General features: G+C 40.2%; 1 protein-coding gene across 1 annotated transcript; it reads right to left on the bottom strand.

Moving 5' to 3' along the window:
- Positions 1-51: 51 nt before the first annotated feature.
- LOC113537618 (interferon-induced GTP-binding protein Mx1) lies at positions 52-12,074 on the bottom strand. Its single transcript, XM_026932210.2, has 14 exons — positions 11,988-12,074; positions 11,818-11,873; positions 11,527-11,723; positions 11,152-11,289; positions 10,637-10,791; positions 10,403-10,541; positions 8,716-8,914; positions 8,553-8,631; positions 7,838-7,960; positions 7,621-7,753; positions 7,204-7,362; positions 5,933-6,009; positions 5,595-5,813; positions 52-401 (listed from the first exon to the last, which is right to left on the bottom strand). Exons 2-14 carry the CDS (start codon positions 11,871-11,873, stop codon positions 177-179), a joined length of 1,899 nt encoding a protein of 632 aa, XP_026788011.1. The 5' UTR covers positions 11,988-12,074; the 3' UTR covers positions 52-176.
- Between the last annotated feature and the right edge of the window lie 7,630 nt (positions 12,075-19,704).

A 19,704-nucleotide genomic window follows, 5' to 3' on the forward strand; every position in this document is an offset into this window, starting at 1 on the left:
AAGGCACAATTTGTATAGAGCAATTCACTAGTAGTTTAAAAGCAAGAAAAAGGTGTAGCAATGCCTTTTTAATAAATAAAATTATTTGTTAGTACAAACACAGGCATGTCTATTGTAAAGTAAATGATAAAAGTGTTTTATCATTTTATCAAGTGCTATGCAGTGGCCCCCTGGCTTCAAACAAAGTTGCTGAGTTTCTCTTGAGCAAGGGTAAGACGGTCTGTGCGGTTCTGCATGTCAATCCGATGTCTGCTGACATCTGACTCTTCACGCAAGGCATCGGCCACGTTGGCACCGTCCATTAAACCCAGCATCTCACTGCACAGCAGCTGAGCGGATTCCTTAAGCATGAAGTATCGGATCAGCATGGGCACCTGGTCAGCCAAGCGCTGCACCACGATCTGTCAGGGGAGGGAAAAATCTCTAACACAAACAGTTTCCAGGTTTTTCGGTAAATGTCTAATGGATGTGTATTTTTCTTATCTCTTGTACTTGTAAAACATTAAACATTTAGTAGATCAGTTTTGCCCACAGTGATGTACTACTAGCATAGCACCAAATACAGAGGCAAATTCTACATTTGGAGATAGAAAGCAATATAGTATAAAATCATATTAATACAAGAAGTAGTTGTCAGAACTTTTTTTTTTTAATAATTAAAAATATCTTAATACCAGAATCTTTTAGACAACATATTTAATTTGCGTATTATATATACCCTACTGGTTAAATATAGTCAGGTCCATAAGTATTTGGACAGTGACACTAATTTCATAATTTTCCCTCTGTACATCACAACAATGGATTTGAAGCAATCAAGATGTGACTGAAGTGTACACTTTCAGCTTTAATTCAAGGGGTTTAACAAAAATATTGCATTAATAGTTTAGGAATTACAGCCATCTTTGCAGAATCCCTCTCATTTTCACAGGCTCAAAAGTAATTGGACAAATGAACATAAGCAGAAATATTAGTATTACTTTTAATACTTGGATGCAAATCCTTTGCAGTCAATGACTGTCTGAAATCTGTAAACCATGGACATCACCAAATGCAGACTTCTGTTTCATCATCACGTATTCAAGATCCACCTATGGGAAGGGCATCCGTACCTGACCTCTGCAGAAGCTTCCAATTGCACCAAGTCTGGCTTTGATATACAGGAGCGTGTGGCCAGTGCCAGGTAGGGCCACGCCCCTTTCCTGAGTGTATAAAGGACCTGCACGCGCTACTCTTCCTCAGTTGACATTTCTTCTTGTGACCTCTGGTTTATTTTGTGCGCACAGCTCGCTGGATTACTGACTTGCACTTTTTTCTGCAGTACGACACAACCCTTGGATCAGCCTCCAATAGAAGTGTTTGTCTTGCTAGCCAGGTTAGCTGTGTTACCCAGTGCAAGCCATCCACACTCGCACTACTTATTAGGCTGCCTGCCTCCTCTCAAGCTTTTTCCCCTGTCCTACGGCTGCCCGCCTTATGGACTTGACTGAGCTCTGAGTTTCGCAGCCATGGTGCATTCTAAACTGGCTTCGGCTTCCACCGGGGATTCTCATCCCTTTTGTGTGGTTTGCATGGGCCTCAAACATGCGGAAGAAGCCCTCGACTTCCCCGAAAGCTATAGCCACTGCCTAGTGCTCCCCAAAACACTCCGGGACTGAAGGCTCAAAGTGGCTGTGGATTTTGAACAGTCTGACTCTGACAGGGGAAACGGTGATGACGGCAGTCCCCATGAGCTCAGGCTCTCTGAGCTGGGCCAACCAAAGCGACCTGACTCTCCTCAAGGACCATCTTACCAGGTGAACCCTCCTTCATTAATGAGCTGCCCGTCTCCAGGGACAAGGACGATGCAGGCCTTTTAGAGGGTTCAGAGGACGAGGACACCATCCCGTGTTCTTTAACCCTCTGCCTTACCTCAGTCCATACTCTTCGAATTTTGTGATTGAGCGGCCGCTCGCCTCAATATCGAATGTCCGGCTCTACAAAGTGCCACTGACCAAGAGAGGGATGTTTATGATGTGAAACTCCTGGGATCCCCTCTCGGCCCATGAAAACAGCTCCTCATGGTCTTCCCCACATGTACCAAGCACATGAAACACTGCTGGTGAGACCCACTTGACCTCAAACACATTCTAGCGGGTCTCAAGGTTAAGGATATGGTTAGAGCCCTCTATTGCCAGACACCTTAACCCCTCCCAAGGTGGCCGGCTTAGTGCACCCAAGCCCACTCACCCCAGCAAAATGGACCATTTTTCTGCGTTCATCCACAAGACCTCTTATAAGGCCTCGGCCTTGGCTGTCAGAGCCCTCAACGTCTCCTCGCTTCTTTCAGCTTACCAGGCTGAGCTCCTGGTCGACATGGGGCAGCAACTGGAAAAAGGGTGTCCCTCACCCTTGCTCTGGAAGGAGATTGTCACTATTAACGCTCTTGTCCTCTGTAATGCATGCTAAGCCGTCCAGGCGAGCGGGCGTTCTATGGCCCTCTCGATGATTGGAGAGTGCGGGCTCTGGCTTAATCTATTGGATCTCCCCAATAGACAGAAGCGGCGCATCGTGGGAGCACTGGTGGATCCTGGCCAGGACTTTTTTGTTCCTACTGTCTCTTTAATGCTGTGATGATAAAAAGAAAGAGGATGAGGCTTTCAGGTTGTGCTTACAGAGAAACTCTGTATCGTGCCAGGAACCCCCTGTGCAGCCACCTAATCCCCCTGCCATGGGACACCATTTTCAGAACGCCGGCAGAGCAAAGCCCCACAACAAGCCAGCTCAGCAGGGTAATCCCCCTTCTGCCAAGTCCTGGGGAGAATGTCCTTCACCATGGCCGCAGCCAAGAACCCCCATAACCCATTATACAAAGACCTCCTGTCTCAGTCTAACGGGGAAATCTATCACCCTCACCCAGACAGGGTGGCCCTTTGGGCTTGGCCTGTGAGAGGTCAAACCTGAACGCAATGGGGCTCCCTCCATGTGTGGTTGCCACCATACAGAGTGCTAGGGCCTCCTCCACACACTCCATATATGACTGTAAGTGGTGTGTGTTCGAGGAGTGTTGTGATGGGCGCCAGCTGATATCATATCAGTGTTTGGTTTTGGATGTTTTATGGTTTTTGCAAGACCTTATGGACAGTGGTAAATCCTTTTCCACTATTAAGGTCTACTTAGCGGCTATTGCTGCGTGCCATGTTGGGTTCGATGGCTCGACAGTGGGAAAACACCCCCTTCTTCGCGGGTTCATGAAGGGTGCTTGCTGTTCCAGCCACTAGAAGAGCTGTTCTGGAGTGGGACCTCTCCGTGGTGCTGGAGGCTCTGTCTCAACAGCCTTTTGAGCCCCTGGGAGACATTTCCCTAAAGCTTCTGTCCTTTAAGACTGCTTTGCTCCTGGCCCTGGCTTCAGCCAAACCTGTCAGTGATTTACACGCACTCTCTTCTCATCCCTCGTGCACTAAATTCTCTCTCACTGGAGATAAGATTTTCTTAGGCCCAACCCGGCCTTTATGCCTAAATGCTTCCCAGCATTCACCTGTGAGGTGACTGAGTTTTCCGCTGTTCACCCGCCTTCCTACTCCTCTGTGGAGGATCAGAGGTTGAATGCTCTGTGTCCTGTGCATGCACTTCGGGCCTACATGGATAGGACCAGCCTCTTTCATTGGCTTGTGGAAGCTATAACTTTGGCATATGAAGCAAAGGGAGTGCAGCCTCAGGGGCCTTCACCACTTTGTGGGCATTGCCAGGATTGTTTGCATATGTATGTCGCTACATGTCCTTCATGTTTCTGCCTGTCTACCACTATCATCTTTGTGCATGGTGTTACCAGGCGCGTTACTATGGGATGTGTCAAGCACCACCGTTCTAGGTGACTGTCCCCTGGCTTTCAGGGCCTCAATGTGAGTGTATTGGGCAACCGGGGAGTTGTCCATTTCTCCCATAGGCAGATCTCAAACACGAGTTGATGAAAGAGAGCAATAGGTTACTGTCCGTAACCCCGGTTCTCTGAAACATTGAGTGGAGAGATCCAGCAAGCTTGCCCCATTTGCCGCATGAGAAGCGAATATGCTCACTGAGGAAGAGTAGCGTGTGCAGGTCCTTTAAGCGAATATGCTCACTGAGGAAGAGTAGCGTGTGCAGGTCCTTTATGCACTCAGGTAAAGGGCGTGCCTCTACCTGGCATTGGACATGTGATCCTGTCTATCAAAGCCAGACTTAGCACAATTGGATGCTTCTGCAGAGGTCAAGTGGATCTCTACACACAATGTTTCAGAGAACCAGAGTTACGGACAGTTGTTTCCTCTCTTGAGAAGCTTTGCCAGGCCTTTACTGCAGCCGCCTTCAGTTTCTGCTTGTTTGTGGGTCTTTCTGCCTTCAGTTTTGTGGGTTGAGGTCACTGGACATTTAAGAACATTTCATTTCTTTGCCTTGCGAAGCTCTTGGGTTGCTTTCACGGTATGTTTTGCGTCATTATCCATTGCGTCATTATTATCTGTACTGTGAAGTGCTGTTCTATCAGTTTCGCAGTGTTTGACTGAATCTGAGCTGAAAGTATAGGTATATATGCTTCAGAATTAATCTTGCTACTTCTATCAGCAGTCACATCATCAATAAACACCAGAGACCCAGTTCCATTGGCAGCCAAACATGCCCATGCCGTAACACTGCCTCCACATTTTTGACAAATGATGTGGTATGCTTTAGAACATGAGCCCTTCCTTTCCTTCTCCATACTCTTTTCTTCCCATCATTTACGTACAAGTTAGTCTTGCATCAGAACTGATCAAGCTTTTTTTTTTTTAGAGGGTTTTTAGCAAAAAAACAACTCTAACAACCCTCTGTTGTTGAGTTTTAGCAGTGGTTTGCATCTGGCGGTAAACCGTCTGTATTTACATTAATGAAGGCTTCTCTTGATTGTAGACTTTGATAATGATACGCCTACCTCCTCCAGATGTTCTTGACTTGGCTAGATGTTATGAATGGGTTTTTGTTCACCAAGAAAAGAATTCTTTGATCATCCACTCTATTGTCTTCCATGGTGTTCCAGGCCTTTTGGTGCTGCTTTTTAAGAATGTACCAAATTGTTGATATGGCCACTCCTAAAGTTTCTGCTATCTCTCTGATAGGTCTGTTTTGTTTTTTCAGCCTAATGAATGATCCTTCATTTGCATCGACACCTCTTTGGACTGCATATTGAACAGCTACCACATGCAAATTCAACGCTTGGAGTCAACTCCAGACCTTTTATCTCCTTAATTTCTAATGAAATAAAGAGAAAAGAGGCCACACCTGGCCATGAAACTGTTTATAAGTCAATTGTCCAATTACTTTTTGCCTTTTTAGCCTATGTAACAAATGGCTGTAATTCCTAAACGGTTAAAGCAATATTTTTGTTAAACCCCTTGAATTAAAGCTGAAAGTCTACACTTCTGTCGCATCTTGATCGCTTGATTTCAAATCCATTGTGGTCGCGTACAGAGGAAAAATTATGAAAATTGTGTCACTCTCTAAATATGTATGAACCTGACTGTATATCTATAATAATAATAATTACAAATGAAGCCAAAATAAAATGTATTTAGTTAATTAACCACTTAACTACTAAAATATACCTCATAGTAAGCCTGCAGCATTTCAGGATATTTGTTTCTGTTGTCAAACCCAGCAAAGTTGTCTTCTGAAGCCTTTTGTCCCTCAGCAGAGTGAGTCACATTCAAAGTCTTGAAGTAGATGCCATCTTGAGTGTAGACCAGTTGCTCCATCTCAAACTGCTCCATGATCCTCTGCTCCACCTTGGCTTCCTGCTTTGACTGAATGTTGTCTATCTTGTTCTGGGATGTTGATTTTAAGCATGTGATTACAGAGCTTAACAGTGATTGAATTTAACTATTTCAGAAATATTTCACACTTTCAGGATACAAATGCTCTAAAACTTAAAAATAATATTTACCGTTGCAACACACTGGAGGAAAGGGTAGTTGAGGAAGCAGGTTTTGGAAACATCTGAAAACTGTTTCTGAATGGTGTCTGAAACACACAAGTTTATACAATATACTGTATACACTAACAGAATTACTATGTTCGCCAATGCCTTGTATTCTTGTGCCCTTTAAAAGCATTCTGCTTTTTTTTCTTATACATTGTTTTTTTCCTTATTCACTTCAAGAGAGAACAAAGAGAGGCTGGTGAGGCAAATTGCTGTGGTATCATAGTAATAAAACACTTTAGGTTGTGCTGTTATTGAAGACTTTTATTGGTAACAGTGGCTCTGCTTTGTGCCAGGCCACATCTCACCATCCCAGTGTTGATTATTTTCCTATAATAACATTTCCCAGTGTTTTATTCCTTAGGTAAAATACATTATTATGGTGAATTTCTATAAATAGGACTGTCTGATCTGATGTCATCTTGCCACATAGTGTTTAGAGCTGTTCAAAAATACACTGCAGAGAGAGTATAATTACTGAATCTTTGTTGTACATGCCAAAGTCTACATATGTCCTAGGAGTGATAGTACAGATAATATTCTAAATGTTATTTGGTCTTTAATCACATATTCCCATTCCCAAACTTGTCGTTGAAAGCTCTTGTTCCAGTATACTGTACTTTAGTCAAGTGCTAATTACCTGGTTCATGTAAATTGGAATCTGAGTCCTTATAAACTTAGAAGACAAAGACTGCATAGATCAGTGGTGTCAAAAATAATGGGATGCGGACCATCACTGGCCTGATAAAGGTTGTAATCCAGCAAATCAAATTAATTCAGAATCCATGCTGTAAACTGAAATTGTCTTGTGGACTGTAACTGAATTAAAAGATTAAAAAAAAGTCTCTGTTATTCCACTAGGAGGCAAAATAGAGCAATAAACTCAGGGCCATACAATCTACAGACAAACTATGATTTTAATGTCATTAGGAATTATGATAAAAAGGATTTACATGTAATCCCACAAGTATCCCATTTAATTCAATTTAGTTGCAGGTTGTAACATTATAAAATGTGAAGCAGGGGTTACAATTTATTACTGTACAATAAAGCCGTAATTTGGAAAAATGATTGTTCTGGGTAATGAATTGTCAGTGCATTTTTTGTAGGTGATATACTGTATATACCATGTACCTTTCAGAGAAATGCTGATAAATAAGCACATATAAATTGAGTTGTTTATGCTATTGGTCTTCTAAACTGAAAGCTAATGAATGAAAGTTGTAAAAACCTACCTCTGATGACCCTGAGTGTGTCAATGGCTGGTCCTGTTAGCTGGATCACAAGCTTCTGCACCACCATCTCAAACACCTTGTAGTCACTGAAACCAGGCAGCTCACGTCCTCTGTGCATCAGGTCATATTCATTCACCACGTCCTGGACCGTTTTGTGAACTGTATTGGGTTTAAAATTTGACCAAAAATCAACTTCCCCATCAGTTTCCATCAATAGGCCTTTAATTGGAGTTTCCACATGGCTTATTTTAGCAGCTCTAGATCAATACTAATACAACGTTTATTAGAAGTACTCATTCCTCTATCTCATAGCTCTCTCCATGGAGACAATGTGTTTTTTTTTAGGAAACATATTTGGGCCCTTGAAAACTATTAAAATCATTTGGCATTGATTCTGCATATAGACTGTGTACTCACATGATCCCTTTGTGTTGTCAAGATGGTCCTTCCACTTTTTGAATTCAGACCGAAGCAGTACAAACAAGTTGTCATTGTTGACCACTTCCCCAGATGCCAAGCGATTGATCTTATCATTAAATTTTGTCAAGGTCTGAAAGAACAAGCAACCATGAGCAAGATTTAGGAAGGGTGGTATTGGGCTCTGAATTAAAAAAAAAAAGAGAAAGTTACACACGTCAATAAAAAAGGTTTTCCTCTTCTGTGGGTCCAGTGGTGGGCCAGGTTCACACTGACCTAGCTCTTTCCTCAAGATCCACAGCTGCTTCTTTATCTCCTCTGAGATCAGAGGTAATGATCTCTGAAAAAAAAGCAAAATCAGATCAGAAAAACTACAATTAATGAGCTAATATTTTCTCACACAACCTTTAACAAGTATGCCCTTTGCAGTCACCATGTAGCTTTAGTGAATCCAGATCTGCATTTTTCCAGAAAACTGATTTCTATTTTAGCTCATACTGTAGTCATGCAGTGTCACGTGTTCATGTGTGTTAGATGATTACACAGAGTGAAACAACCCTCTACATTTGAGCTTCATTTGGGCTTATATTTTTCAGCCAGCTTCACTGACACATTCATAACATGCCATTAGTAGTGATTTAGATGCCACATGTGAACAGTCATGAGTGTAATGAACATGAATGAGGTAAATTAGTTAATCTATTATCCTAGCTATAGATATTAGATTTTAGCCCTACCATCTAATATAATGACCAGCTGTTACTGGTGCTTTTGTGTCATCCAGCAAAGCTCTCTAGTAATCAACCTTTCTGTGACAAATTCATGACTGCCTTTACTGATTTTCTGAACATAATGCCAAACTGGTCTTACTTACATTGAAACATAATTATAAATAATAGTATAAAAAAAGTGTAAAAAGAGTAGAAACATACTTTGATGTGATCAACCAGGTCTTGAGTCAGTTTGGTGGCAAGACACTGAATAGTTGCTTTCTCCTCATACAACAGGCAACTGGCAGTAAAAAAAAAATCACAGTAAGTTCCCAGTTATCACAAGTGGGTCAAATGTTATAAATAATGAATGAGTTCTTCATACCTGAAGAATTCATGACGTCTGAAGAATTCCCTCTCTACTCGAGTGGCCTCAGACAGAGAGATCTTATCATCAATTTGCTTTTGGCCACGGCACTTGACGATGACATATCCTTTGCTTAAGGGAATGACCTGATTTCGGACTATATCCAATACGTTCTTCTCTGTTCCCCTGTCTATAAGGTCTGGCTTTGTAAGAATAGCTGTTAGAATAAAAAAACAATATAATATAATATAGTATAACAATATAGTATAATATAGTATAATAATAATAATAATAATAATAATAATACTACTAATAATAATTTAAAAAATAATGTTGTTGTTCCTCTTTCGGCTGTTCCCATTAGGGATCACCACAGCGGATCGCTGGTCTGCGTATTTGATTTTGGCACAGTTTTTACGCCGGAGGCCCTTCCTGATGCAACCATCCCCAATTTTTATCTGGGCTTGGGACTGGCACTGAGAACACACTGTTGCACGCAACCCCAGGGGCTGGGGTTGGTTCCCTGGCCGGGAATGGAACCCTGGCCGCAGCAGTGAGAGCGCTGTGGCCTAACCACTAGTCCTCCAGGGACCAATAATAATAATAATAATAATAATAATAATAATAATAATAATAATGATGATGATGATGATGATGATGATGATGATGAATAGCCAGCTATTAAGGGGCCAAGGACTTTATGATGGAGGAAAAGAGATATATTAAATTTGATGGCTTTATGTCAAACCGTTGCTGAGATATGGCCTCACTTCCTGTCTGGTTACTTTGCAGTCAAATTTGTTTGTGGTGAATAACAAAAGTCCATTTTTGAGAATGCAATGGTTCAAATTTCACAAACATTAGACAAAGGTTCTAGGTGAAGAAGCAAAAAATCCCCAGTTTTTGTTAAAATTCAAAATGGCCGGCTTTCTGTTTTGCAAATCACAACTCAAGAACACTCAAGTTATATCATGAACATTCAGCACCTGATAAGGAATAATCAGAAAGAAGAATCATGATCTGTTTCTGTGTGGTTCAAAGGTTATGGCCAGATTTACTAATTTGTGATGTATAGTGTCCCTAGAGGTAAATTTAGAGAAAACTTCTTGGTATCCCTTAGGTCCTGGTTCTTCACTCACATACTAAGTTTGGTCTGAATACGTTAAACCCTTAACCATAAAGACATGCCCTTACTTCCTATTATGGGGACTTCACTGTCAAATTCTTTTGGGTATTCTGAACAAACTGTCCCACATAAGTTTTCTTCAGGTTGGTCACATGATGATGTTATGATTGAACAAAATTTGTAGGAGAAGAAGCAAAAACAAACAAACAAACAAACAAACAAAAAAATCCTGCTGGTGTTAAAAATGGTGGAAAATCCAACATGGTGGAAATTAACATCATGGTATCCATTGAACTGACCATGACCCAAAGAATTGGAGGAAAGTGTACATTACTACAAAGTTGCATGGCAGAATTATTATTGCAATCATTTTACTGTGTTGGTGGCTCAGATTGTCCTCTATCAGTGTGGCAAATTTTAGTGTACAAAACATTCTGTGGGCTGCCATAGACTCTGCCATAGACTATGTAGAAGGATTATTATTATTATTATTAATGATAATGATAATAATAATAATAATAATAATAATAATAATAATAATAATGCTGTTTTTGTTAAGTAGTTTGGTTGACACTTTACCCAATGTCCTTTTTCCTTCAGGATCCACTTCCTGTGCCATTTTCAGAGCTTCTGTTGTTGCAATGTCAACATTACATGGGACTACGACCAAATTTATAGTTTGATCCTTCTCTATATATTTCCGTATGAGATTTTTGATCTAGACAACAATAAGACAATAAATATATACAATTAAATAAAGGGGATCTTAATATTGTTAGCAAAAAAAAAGATCAAGTCACAGTTTGCACTAACTTGATGTCCAATGTCCTCAGGTTGACCTTTTACAGGAACTCGGGCAATCCCAGGGAGATCGATCAGTGTGAGGTCACACACATCAGGAGCCATGATCTCCAGAGTGATGAGTTCATCACAAATTCCAACGCCTTCTCCAGCCAGCTCATTCTGGGCTGTTAGATAGACGCAATAAATATGATTAAAAAGAATGAAACATATCATCTCTGTGAAGCTTTACTAGGCATTATTAGGGCTGTTAAATGTTCTGTTACAAGATTATAAAAAAATTATACACATAGTTCTAATGATTTATGATAATGAGCTTCACAGAGAGTTTTAGGTAAAAACTGTTGGCTAATGGACATTTATTTTTTAAATCTAATGGACAAGTCTTAGTTAAAAGACATTACCACGGAATAGAAATACTAAAGCAGAACCTTACAGCAAGGTTCCTCTTTCAGAACCATAAGAAAGGAATTTTTATCTGTTTATCTTTATCTGTTTATTTTATTATTCTCACTAATTTTACCAACCTGCCTCAACGTAACCCTCAACCAGTGTTGGGTCATCAAACTCAATGAACTGTTCTTTGTAAGAAATTACGGCTTGCCATTGAACACCACATTTAATCTTCCTCAGCTTTAGCTCCAGTGGACACCTTGTTACAATACCTAAAGTTGAAAAAGCACATTATACATTAGGTTTTGTTTTCCTACTTCTCCTAATGTCAAACAGACAAATCTCACCCACAATGTGTAAGTGTGAAAAAGAAGTGAGAATGTTGATTTTTTTTTTTTAACTGTCAAATCCTAGAAAATACTGACAACTCAAATGTAACAAGTGGTAATATCTATAATATATGCATTATATTTATTACTCTGTAAGAGAAATGGGGAAGAAAAACCCACCACTCCCTCTGGGCAATGCCACTCCAGATAGTGCTTCCAGCACAGAGCTTTTTCCAGAACTCTGATCTCCAATTACAGCTATAGTTGGCAAAGCCAAATCTTCTTCAACACCAATCAGCCTCAAAGAGTCAATCAGATCAATATAAGGCCGAACTCTCTCCTCTAAATGGCTATGGAAGACCCCCTCCATTGGCTTACTGTGAATAAGTAAATAAGTAATAAGCCTTCAAGTTTTACATACGACAATCACACAAGCTGATAACTGCTTGCTCACATTAAATTTATACTGACCTGTTTTCATCATTATAAGCAATGTCTTCATAAGTACCTTGTTCACTCTCCATCATCTAGGAAGCAAAATCCATATGTATAGCTGTTGTAGCTTTCCTTTAATTTTTTTACAAGTAGAAATATTAACTTTTAGTACCTTCACATCATAGAAATGAAGGTATTTTACTTACCTGGCTGTGTACAGCAACTTGATTTCACAAAGGATATGAATAACCTGGAAGTGATTCATGTGGGTCTATATATACATATGCACACACACACACACACACACACACACACACACAGAATCCACGTGGTTGTGGAGGGGGAACTGTAATAAAAACACCCACATTTGTACAACCAGTTAAGAAACCAAAAGTGAAACATCTGAATATCTGGGTTTTCCTATGTGTCCTGTTTGGACTTTCCAAGTTTTAATTAGACCTCTCTAAGTATCATGTTAATCTCAGCCAACACCTCAGCGAAAAGCCAATTTTGGTGAAGCTTTGGTCAATAATGAGTAACTTAATCATACAAACAATAAGACCCACTACAGAGAACTATCTCTGTTTCATAATTGATCAAAAACTAAAATAACATTTTATGCAATTTATACTTTTTTAGCTGTTTGGAAAATATTCTAACATTATTTTCACACACTGATTTCTTTGTTTCTTTAAACTCATTATGACAAGGTACATTGCAGTCAGTCAAATAGTAAAACATGCAGTCCTAACACTGTTAATGATCATGTCACATTATTGTTACCACTACAAAGTTGATGATTTTTCCAGTAAAGGAATGTCCTAAATTATGTATTTCTTTTTGCCCATTCTAACAAGTTAGTTCCCACTTTACAACAGTTATGACATTCTAAATAGTTGTTCCTGTATCAGTCTGTATTTTTTCTTTCCTTGAAATTAATAAGATAATGCTACACAGAAACCACAAACTTCCCTATCTAGATGATTTTCCTCTTTCAGAGAACTTAAAGTTACTGTTTTACCTCTGACTGACAACGTGCAGACACAGAGAGGCAAAAAATGCTAAATAAATGTCTCCTCAGAAAATTTCACATCAACAATTACACACATTTTTATTCAATGTCTGTAATACAAGTCCCAGTGTAAGCTGAACTATACTGGGACTTGTATTACAGACATTGTATTACAGACATTATAGTTGACTGCGTTACTATAAACCTGTGACATGAATTTACAGGCAGCACTACTGTCATCTGTTATAGAAAATTAATCAACACCTTCTGACCAATCAGATTGAAGAATTTAGCACTGTGGTATAATTAATAATAAGTTTCAGCTTGTAAAATATAGTAGTACAGAACTAAGAATTTTGTAACCTATGGTACAAACAGGATTGAAACTGGTAGAAAGTGAAACATTCCATGAGCTCTACCATTTCCATGAAGCAGTGAATTAAAAATTGGTCTGGCAGCACCCACCAACCATGAATTAGGAAATTTCTTTAAAGGTTCCAGGTTGTAACACTACAAAATGAGGAAAAGTACTTTTGCAAGGCATTGTGTGTATATATGGATAAGAACTGACATTATTTCTAACAGACATCAGAGTCTCTACAGCTGGTAGTCTGCGGTTGTGAAATCACTGAATGTTATCAGATATATTTGCACAATATCTGTAAAAAAAAAAAAAATTATAAAACAAACAAAAGGAGAAAAATGTTAATAAATCTATAATTGCATAATCACTTGATCACCACTATTCTTATTATAAAAGATGCTCCTGGTCTGACAGAGCTTGCTGATTTGGTCACTGAACTCCAGGATTCTCTGCTCACATAAAATAAGAGATGTTACAAGTCCTCTCAAGATAAATACCTGAAGGACTTATCTTACTCAGATAAGCTCCCATGGCTCTAGTGAAGGCCCTTGACCATAGTTCCTGAGTTCCACCCAAACAGAAGACAAGCAGATTTGAATCTGCTCTGTCAGGGACGGCAGTGATACCTGTGAATAAGGAAGAACATCTGATAAGAACTGGCCCACATTTTCATGTGATAGTGTATAAACATTGTACTGGGGTTTTAAAACCAGTTCTCTGGTGAGCCTGTTAGCAAAGCAGAATGTAGGGTCTTTCTGTTCTTCCAAAAGATAGCTGGAGGAGACGTAACGATTTTACCCATGTGTTATATTATGTGGTGTATGTTTTGTGTGATGGAAATCAGCTACCTGACTGTGTGACCTGAAGAACTCTGTCTCCAGTCTAGTGCCCTCTGTCAAAGAGATGTTCTCACTGATGTTGCTCTGGCCCCTACATCATATCATTATGCAACTTTTTTACCTGCAAAATGTCAGCCTCTACCCATTTATCTACCAAATCTGGCTTTGTTAGAATTGCCATGGAAATAAACAATAAAGAATAATGAAGAAATGCAAATAAAATGGTTCAATTCACAAAGTTCATTAAAATTAATTTGAACTTCAGTGATTTAAAAATTATGGTAAACCACAGTATGGTACTTTATGTATTTACTTTATTCTTATCAGGGTTGCAGTGGATCTGGATCCTGGGAACACTGGACAATTTAGCTCAGCCAATCAACCTACTAGCCTGTTTTTGGGAAGTGTGAGGAAACTGGAGAACCCAGAGACAATCCTGTGGAATTATTTAATTTTTCTTTACTTCCTCTTATGCTTAAAATCTGTTTCATTCTCTTGATGCTGATTCTTATTATTTGTGAGTATATTCTGTACCAGGGTGCTCTGGCCTGATATGTCTCACCATTTGATAAGTGGAATAAGTGGAATGTACGTAAGGAGATAAGTGGTACACATTGTCATGTGAAGACCCTTTTTATCATACAATGAGCTAAGCTTCTCTGAATATGTTATCACATAAATGACCCAAAAACTTGTTATATATTGGCTAGGCTTTCACACATTTAGTTACACAGGAAGGTAGACAAGTTGCGTGACAAAGCCGAAACAGAACTACAGCTGGTAGTCTGTGGTTGTGAAATCACTGAATGTTATCAGATATATTTGCACAATATCTGTAAAAAAAAAAAATTATAAAACAAACAAAAGGAGAAAAATGTTAATAAATCTATAATTGCATAATCACTTGATCACCACTATTCTTATTATAAAAGATGCTCCTGGTCTGACAGAGCTTGCTGATTTGGTCACTGAACTCCAGGATTCTCTGCTCACATAAAATAAGAGATGTTACAAGTCCTCTCAAGATAAATACCTGAAGGACTTATCTTACTCAGATAAGCTCCCATGGCTCTAGTGGAGGCCCTTGACCATAGTTCCTGAGTTCCACCCAAACAGAAGACAAGCAGATTTGAATCTGCTCTGTCAGGGACGACATTGATACCTGTGAATAAGGAAGAACATCTGATAAGAACTGGCCCACATTTTCATGTGATAGTGTATAAACATTGTACTGGGGTTTTAAAACCAGTCCTCTGGTGAGCCTGTTAGCAAAGCAGAATGTAGGGTCTTTCTGTTCTTCCAAAAGATAGCTGGAGGAGACATAACGATTTTACCCATGTGTTATATTATGTGGTGTATGTTTTGTGTGATGGAAATCAGCTACCTGACTGTGGGACCTGAAGAACTCTGTCTCCAGTCTAGTGCCCTCTGTCAACGAGATGTTCTCATTGATGTTGCTCTGGCCCCTACATCATATCATTATGCAACTTTTTTCAAACTTTTTTACCTGCAAAATGTCAGCCTCTACCCATTTATCTACCAAATCTGGCTTTGTTAGAATTGCCATGGAAATAAACAATAAAGAATAATGAAGAAATGCAAATAAAATGGTTCAATTCACAAAGTTCATTAAAATTAATTTGAACTTCAGTGAATTAAAAATTATGGTAAACCACAGTATGGTACTTTATGTATTTACTTTATTCTTATCAGGGTTGCAGTGGATCTGGATCCTGGGAACACTGGACAATTTAGCTCAGCCAATCAACCTACTAGCCTGTTTTTGGGAAGTGTGAGGAAACTGGAGAACCCAGAGATAATCCTGTGTAATTATTTAATTTTTCTTTACTTCCTCTTATGCTTAAAATCTGTTTCATTCTCTTGATGCTGATTCTTATTATTTGTGAGTATATTCTGTACCAGGGTGCTCTGGCCTGATATGTCTCACCATTTGATAAGTGGAATAAGTGGAATGTACATAAGGAGATAAGTGGTACACATTGTCATGTGAAGACCCTTTTTATCATACAATGAGCTAAGCTTCTCTGAATATGTTATCACATAAATGACCTAAAAACTTGTTATATATTGGCTAGGCTTTCACACATTTAGTTACACAGGAAGGTAGACAAGTTGCGTGACAAGGCCGAAACAGAACTACATTCTCGTGTTTCTCCATCTGAAGAAATTTCTGCAAATAAATTTCATCTACTGTGAAGATCCTTTCTCCAGATTTACCCTTCCAACCGTTCTGCGTGAGTTCTGCCTGTTAGTCTATCAAGGTTTTCACTTTTTCCCATCTTAAGCAGTCCATGGCATAGCCTGGTACAAACTAAATTTATTAGACAAACTTACTGCCTAGGCGATGGAATGTGTTTGTCCCCCTCTTATCCTGATAGTGATGTACACGCTATGCTCTAAGTCCTAGGACTTAAGACCATTTCATAACAATGCACTTGTTTTTCTCATGCTGCTCCTAGGGTGCTGTTCACCTCCCCCATTGCAGAGTGAGTCACACTGTGACCTGCTCTGTAAAGGAAAGGCAACAATTTCACTACTGGTACCACTTTCCCTGACAATACACTATGAAACAGGCCTGTTTGTTTGTCATAAACCACCCCCCTTTGTAGCCACATGGCTGGTTGACTGTTGTAGGTCAATTAAGCCTTGGATTGACAGGTCAGGGTAACTGGGTGGCGTCTGATTTTCAGTTCTTGCAACCATTTCAGGCACAGATTCATGTCTTTGTGGCTTGGTCCGCAGCAGAGTTACCTCTTGTGATAAAATCAGCTCCAGTCCTGTGTGTGGCAAATTTCACAATTGCTAACTGAGAAGGTTCATGAATTGCTGACAAGAGTTCTTGGTCTTCATTCAGATGCGGGCTTGTCATCAACCGTGCGGAAACCTCTCGAGGCCCATACGGCAGCATACATTTGGCACACATTGTAGGCATATGCAGAATTGGTGTAGATGGTACAAGTTTTCCCCCTTGCCAATCTGCAAGCAGCTGTAACTGCTGCAATTTCTGCGATCTGTGCCGAGGATGGTTGAGGAAACCCATATTTGTCTGGAGCAACCACTGCATACCATGCATATCTCTGGTTGCCATCCAGAAATGAAGAGCCATCCACAAAGAACACTTTCTCACTTCGCATTATTAGGTTGTAGAACAAGTCAGGTCACAATTTCAAAACTTTCTCAGTAGTCTCAATGCAGTCACTTCAGAAGGTGTCACCATACTTTCAGCAGGGTTGACAGAACTGCACCTTTCTATCATCAGCTCAGGTGTGCTCAATAGTAATTTTAGCCCGCCTTCCTGGCATTGGTAATTACGAATGATGAACTACTGAGCAGAGCATGTAGGCCATGGGTAGTGTACATGGTAGTAGGTGTGCCTATCATTATGGTTGAAGCTTTCTTGTAGGTGAACAATGCAGCTGCTAAAGAACTTACGCATGGGAGAAAGACTCTTTTGACACGTTCAAGCTGACAGCTAAAGTACACATACTTTTGGAGGAAGAGTCTTAATTAGGGACATTAAGATCAGTGCTCTCGTTGTGTTGCAATGGTCCCATGGCTCACCAGCCTCTTGCTTCCACGTACTTTGGAAATCTATAATGAACTTCACACAAACACACACAAACACAAGGCCTTTACGCAGACAATATGAACTCTACCCACTGAGGGAAACCTGTATAAAGCCTCTACTGAAATAGAAACTATTGAACTGCACACAGGTTCTCTGACTTCAGGAATTTTACCCACCTCAGGCAGTGAGGCTATTTATCACTCCTGTTTCTCACCTCTGCCTACAGACAATGAGCCTTTTTTTTTTTTTTACACTATTTCAAGTCAAGTCAAGTCAAGTGGCTTTATTGTCATTTCAGCCATATACAGTTAGTTAGTACACAGTGAAAGGAAACAATGTTTCTCCAGGGCCAAGGTGCTACAGGTACTAAGGTAAAACAAACACATAACTACAGGAGATCTCATATACTTACATAAAGTGCACAGTGCAAACATGTGTAGACAGCACAAGACAGTACAAAACTACCAACACAAGACAATGGGCACAGTAGGTTACAGTGCAGCACCGACTATTACACAGTTCTAGTGCAAAAGAGTAACAATATAAGTTGCTGTAAATGTAAACATAAGGAGAAGCAGCCAAGTAGATAGTGTAAAAATTATATGCAGCAGCAGAAATTGAGTACGGAGATGTGCAAAAATTGCAAAAAGGATGGAGTGATGTTCAGTTGTGTGTGTGTGTGTTTTCAGTCCAGTCTCTGAGTGTTGAGGAGTCTGATGGCTTGGGTGAAGAAACTGTTTCACAGACTGGCCGTGAGGGCCTGAATGCTTTGGGAACCGTTTGCCAGATGGCAGGAGGGTCAAGAGTTTGTGTGAGGGGTGTGTGGAGTCATCCACAATGCTGGTGGCTTTGCAGATGTAGCGTGTGGTGAAAGTGTCTGTGATGGAGGGAAGACAGACCCCGATGATATTCTCAGTTGTATTCACTATCCACTGCAGGGTCTTGCGATCCGAGATGGTGCAATTTCCAAACCAGGCAGTGATACAGCTGCTCAGGATGCTCTCGATAGTCCCTCTGTAGAATATGGTGAGGATGGGGGGTGGGAGATGGACTTTCCTTGGCCTTTGCAGAAAGTAGAGACGGTGCTGGGCCTTCTTTGTTATGAAGCTGGTGTTGAGGGACCAGGTGAGGTCCTCCGCCAGGTGAACACCAATAAATTTGGTGCTCTTGACGATCTCCACGGAGAAGCCGCCGATGTTCAGCGGAAAGAGGTCACTCTGTGCTCTCCTGAAGTCAACAACCATCTCTTTAGGTTTGTTCACATTCAGAGACAGTTTGTTAGCTGACCTTTGCTCACCTTTGTCTTTTATCAAAATCAGTTCTTTGCTTAGCCTCCAGGAGGGCATCACTGTAATGTTGCTCCATGTTATAGTGTCTCTTACATGTACATTTATGGAGCCCTTTGTGAAGATTCACAATTTATTTTACACCCGAGCTTCAATAGTCACACTTTGCTATCACACACAATGTGTGGGTGGGGCGTTGCCTTCTTGTGTTTACAGATTACAGATTAAATTACAGATTAAATGAAATGCTTGTACAGTTAATGTAACCATGTTACAATAGAGTGTGCACTGTGTAGACTACATAGGCAGGGGAATCACTGCTATTAATGCAGAATTTAATAAAACTGTCTCTGCTTACCTTTCTCCCTATGGTGGCCAGCAGTCTTCCCCCTACCCAGGCAGTCCAATCCACACCACTCCTCCAGATTATTGCCCTCCTGGCTAATTTATTAAAATTTAAAAATTTTAAATTTATATCCTTAATTTATATATTTCTCTAAAGCTGCTTTGTGACAATGCCCATTGTTGAAAGCACTATACAAATAAAATTAAATTGGCTAGATGACTGGGTCAGAGCATCTCCAAAATTGCAGGTTGGCGGAAGGCAAGCCGGCAGAGAAAGTGTGATGCTGTGGACAATGTTCTGCAGGGAAACCTTGGGTCCTGGCATTCATATGAATGTCACTTTGACACATACCACCTACCTAAACACCCCTCCATGGCAACAGTATTCCCTAATGGCAGTGGCCTGTTTCAGCAGGATTATGTTCCCGGCCACACTGCAAAAATTGTTTAGGAATGGTTTGACGAACATGACAAAGAGTTCTAGGTGT

The sequence above is a fragment of the Pangasianodon hypophthalmus genome, chromosome 26, assembly GCF_027358585.1.
Source record: "Pangasianodon hypophthalmus isolate fPanHyp1 chromosome 26, fPanHyp1.pri, whole genome shotgun sequence".
NCBI classification, from domain to species: Eukaryota; Metazoa; Chordata; class Actinopteri; order Siluriformes; family Pangasiidae; genus Pangasianodon; species Pangasianodon hypophthalmus.

Bases quoted from the DNA above. Each gene is read 5' to 3' on its own strand.
- LOC113537618 (XM_026932210.2), bottom strand. From the start codon at position 11,873: ATGATGGAGAGTGAACAAGGTACTTATGAAGACATTGCTTATAATGAT. The intron at 11,290-11,526 runs GTGGGTTTTTCT...TTTCAACTTTAG, and splicing joins GGCATTGCCCAGAGGGAGTG to GTATTGTAACAAGGTGTCCA. The intron at 5,814-5,932 runs GTAAATATTATT...TCAACATCCCAG, and splicing joins TCCTCCAGTGTGTTGCAACG to AACAAGATAGACAACATTCA.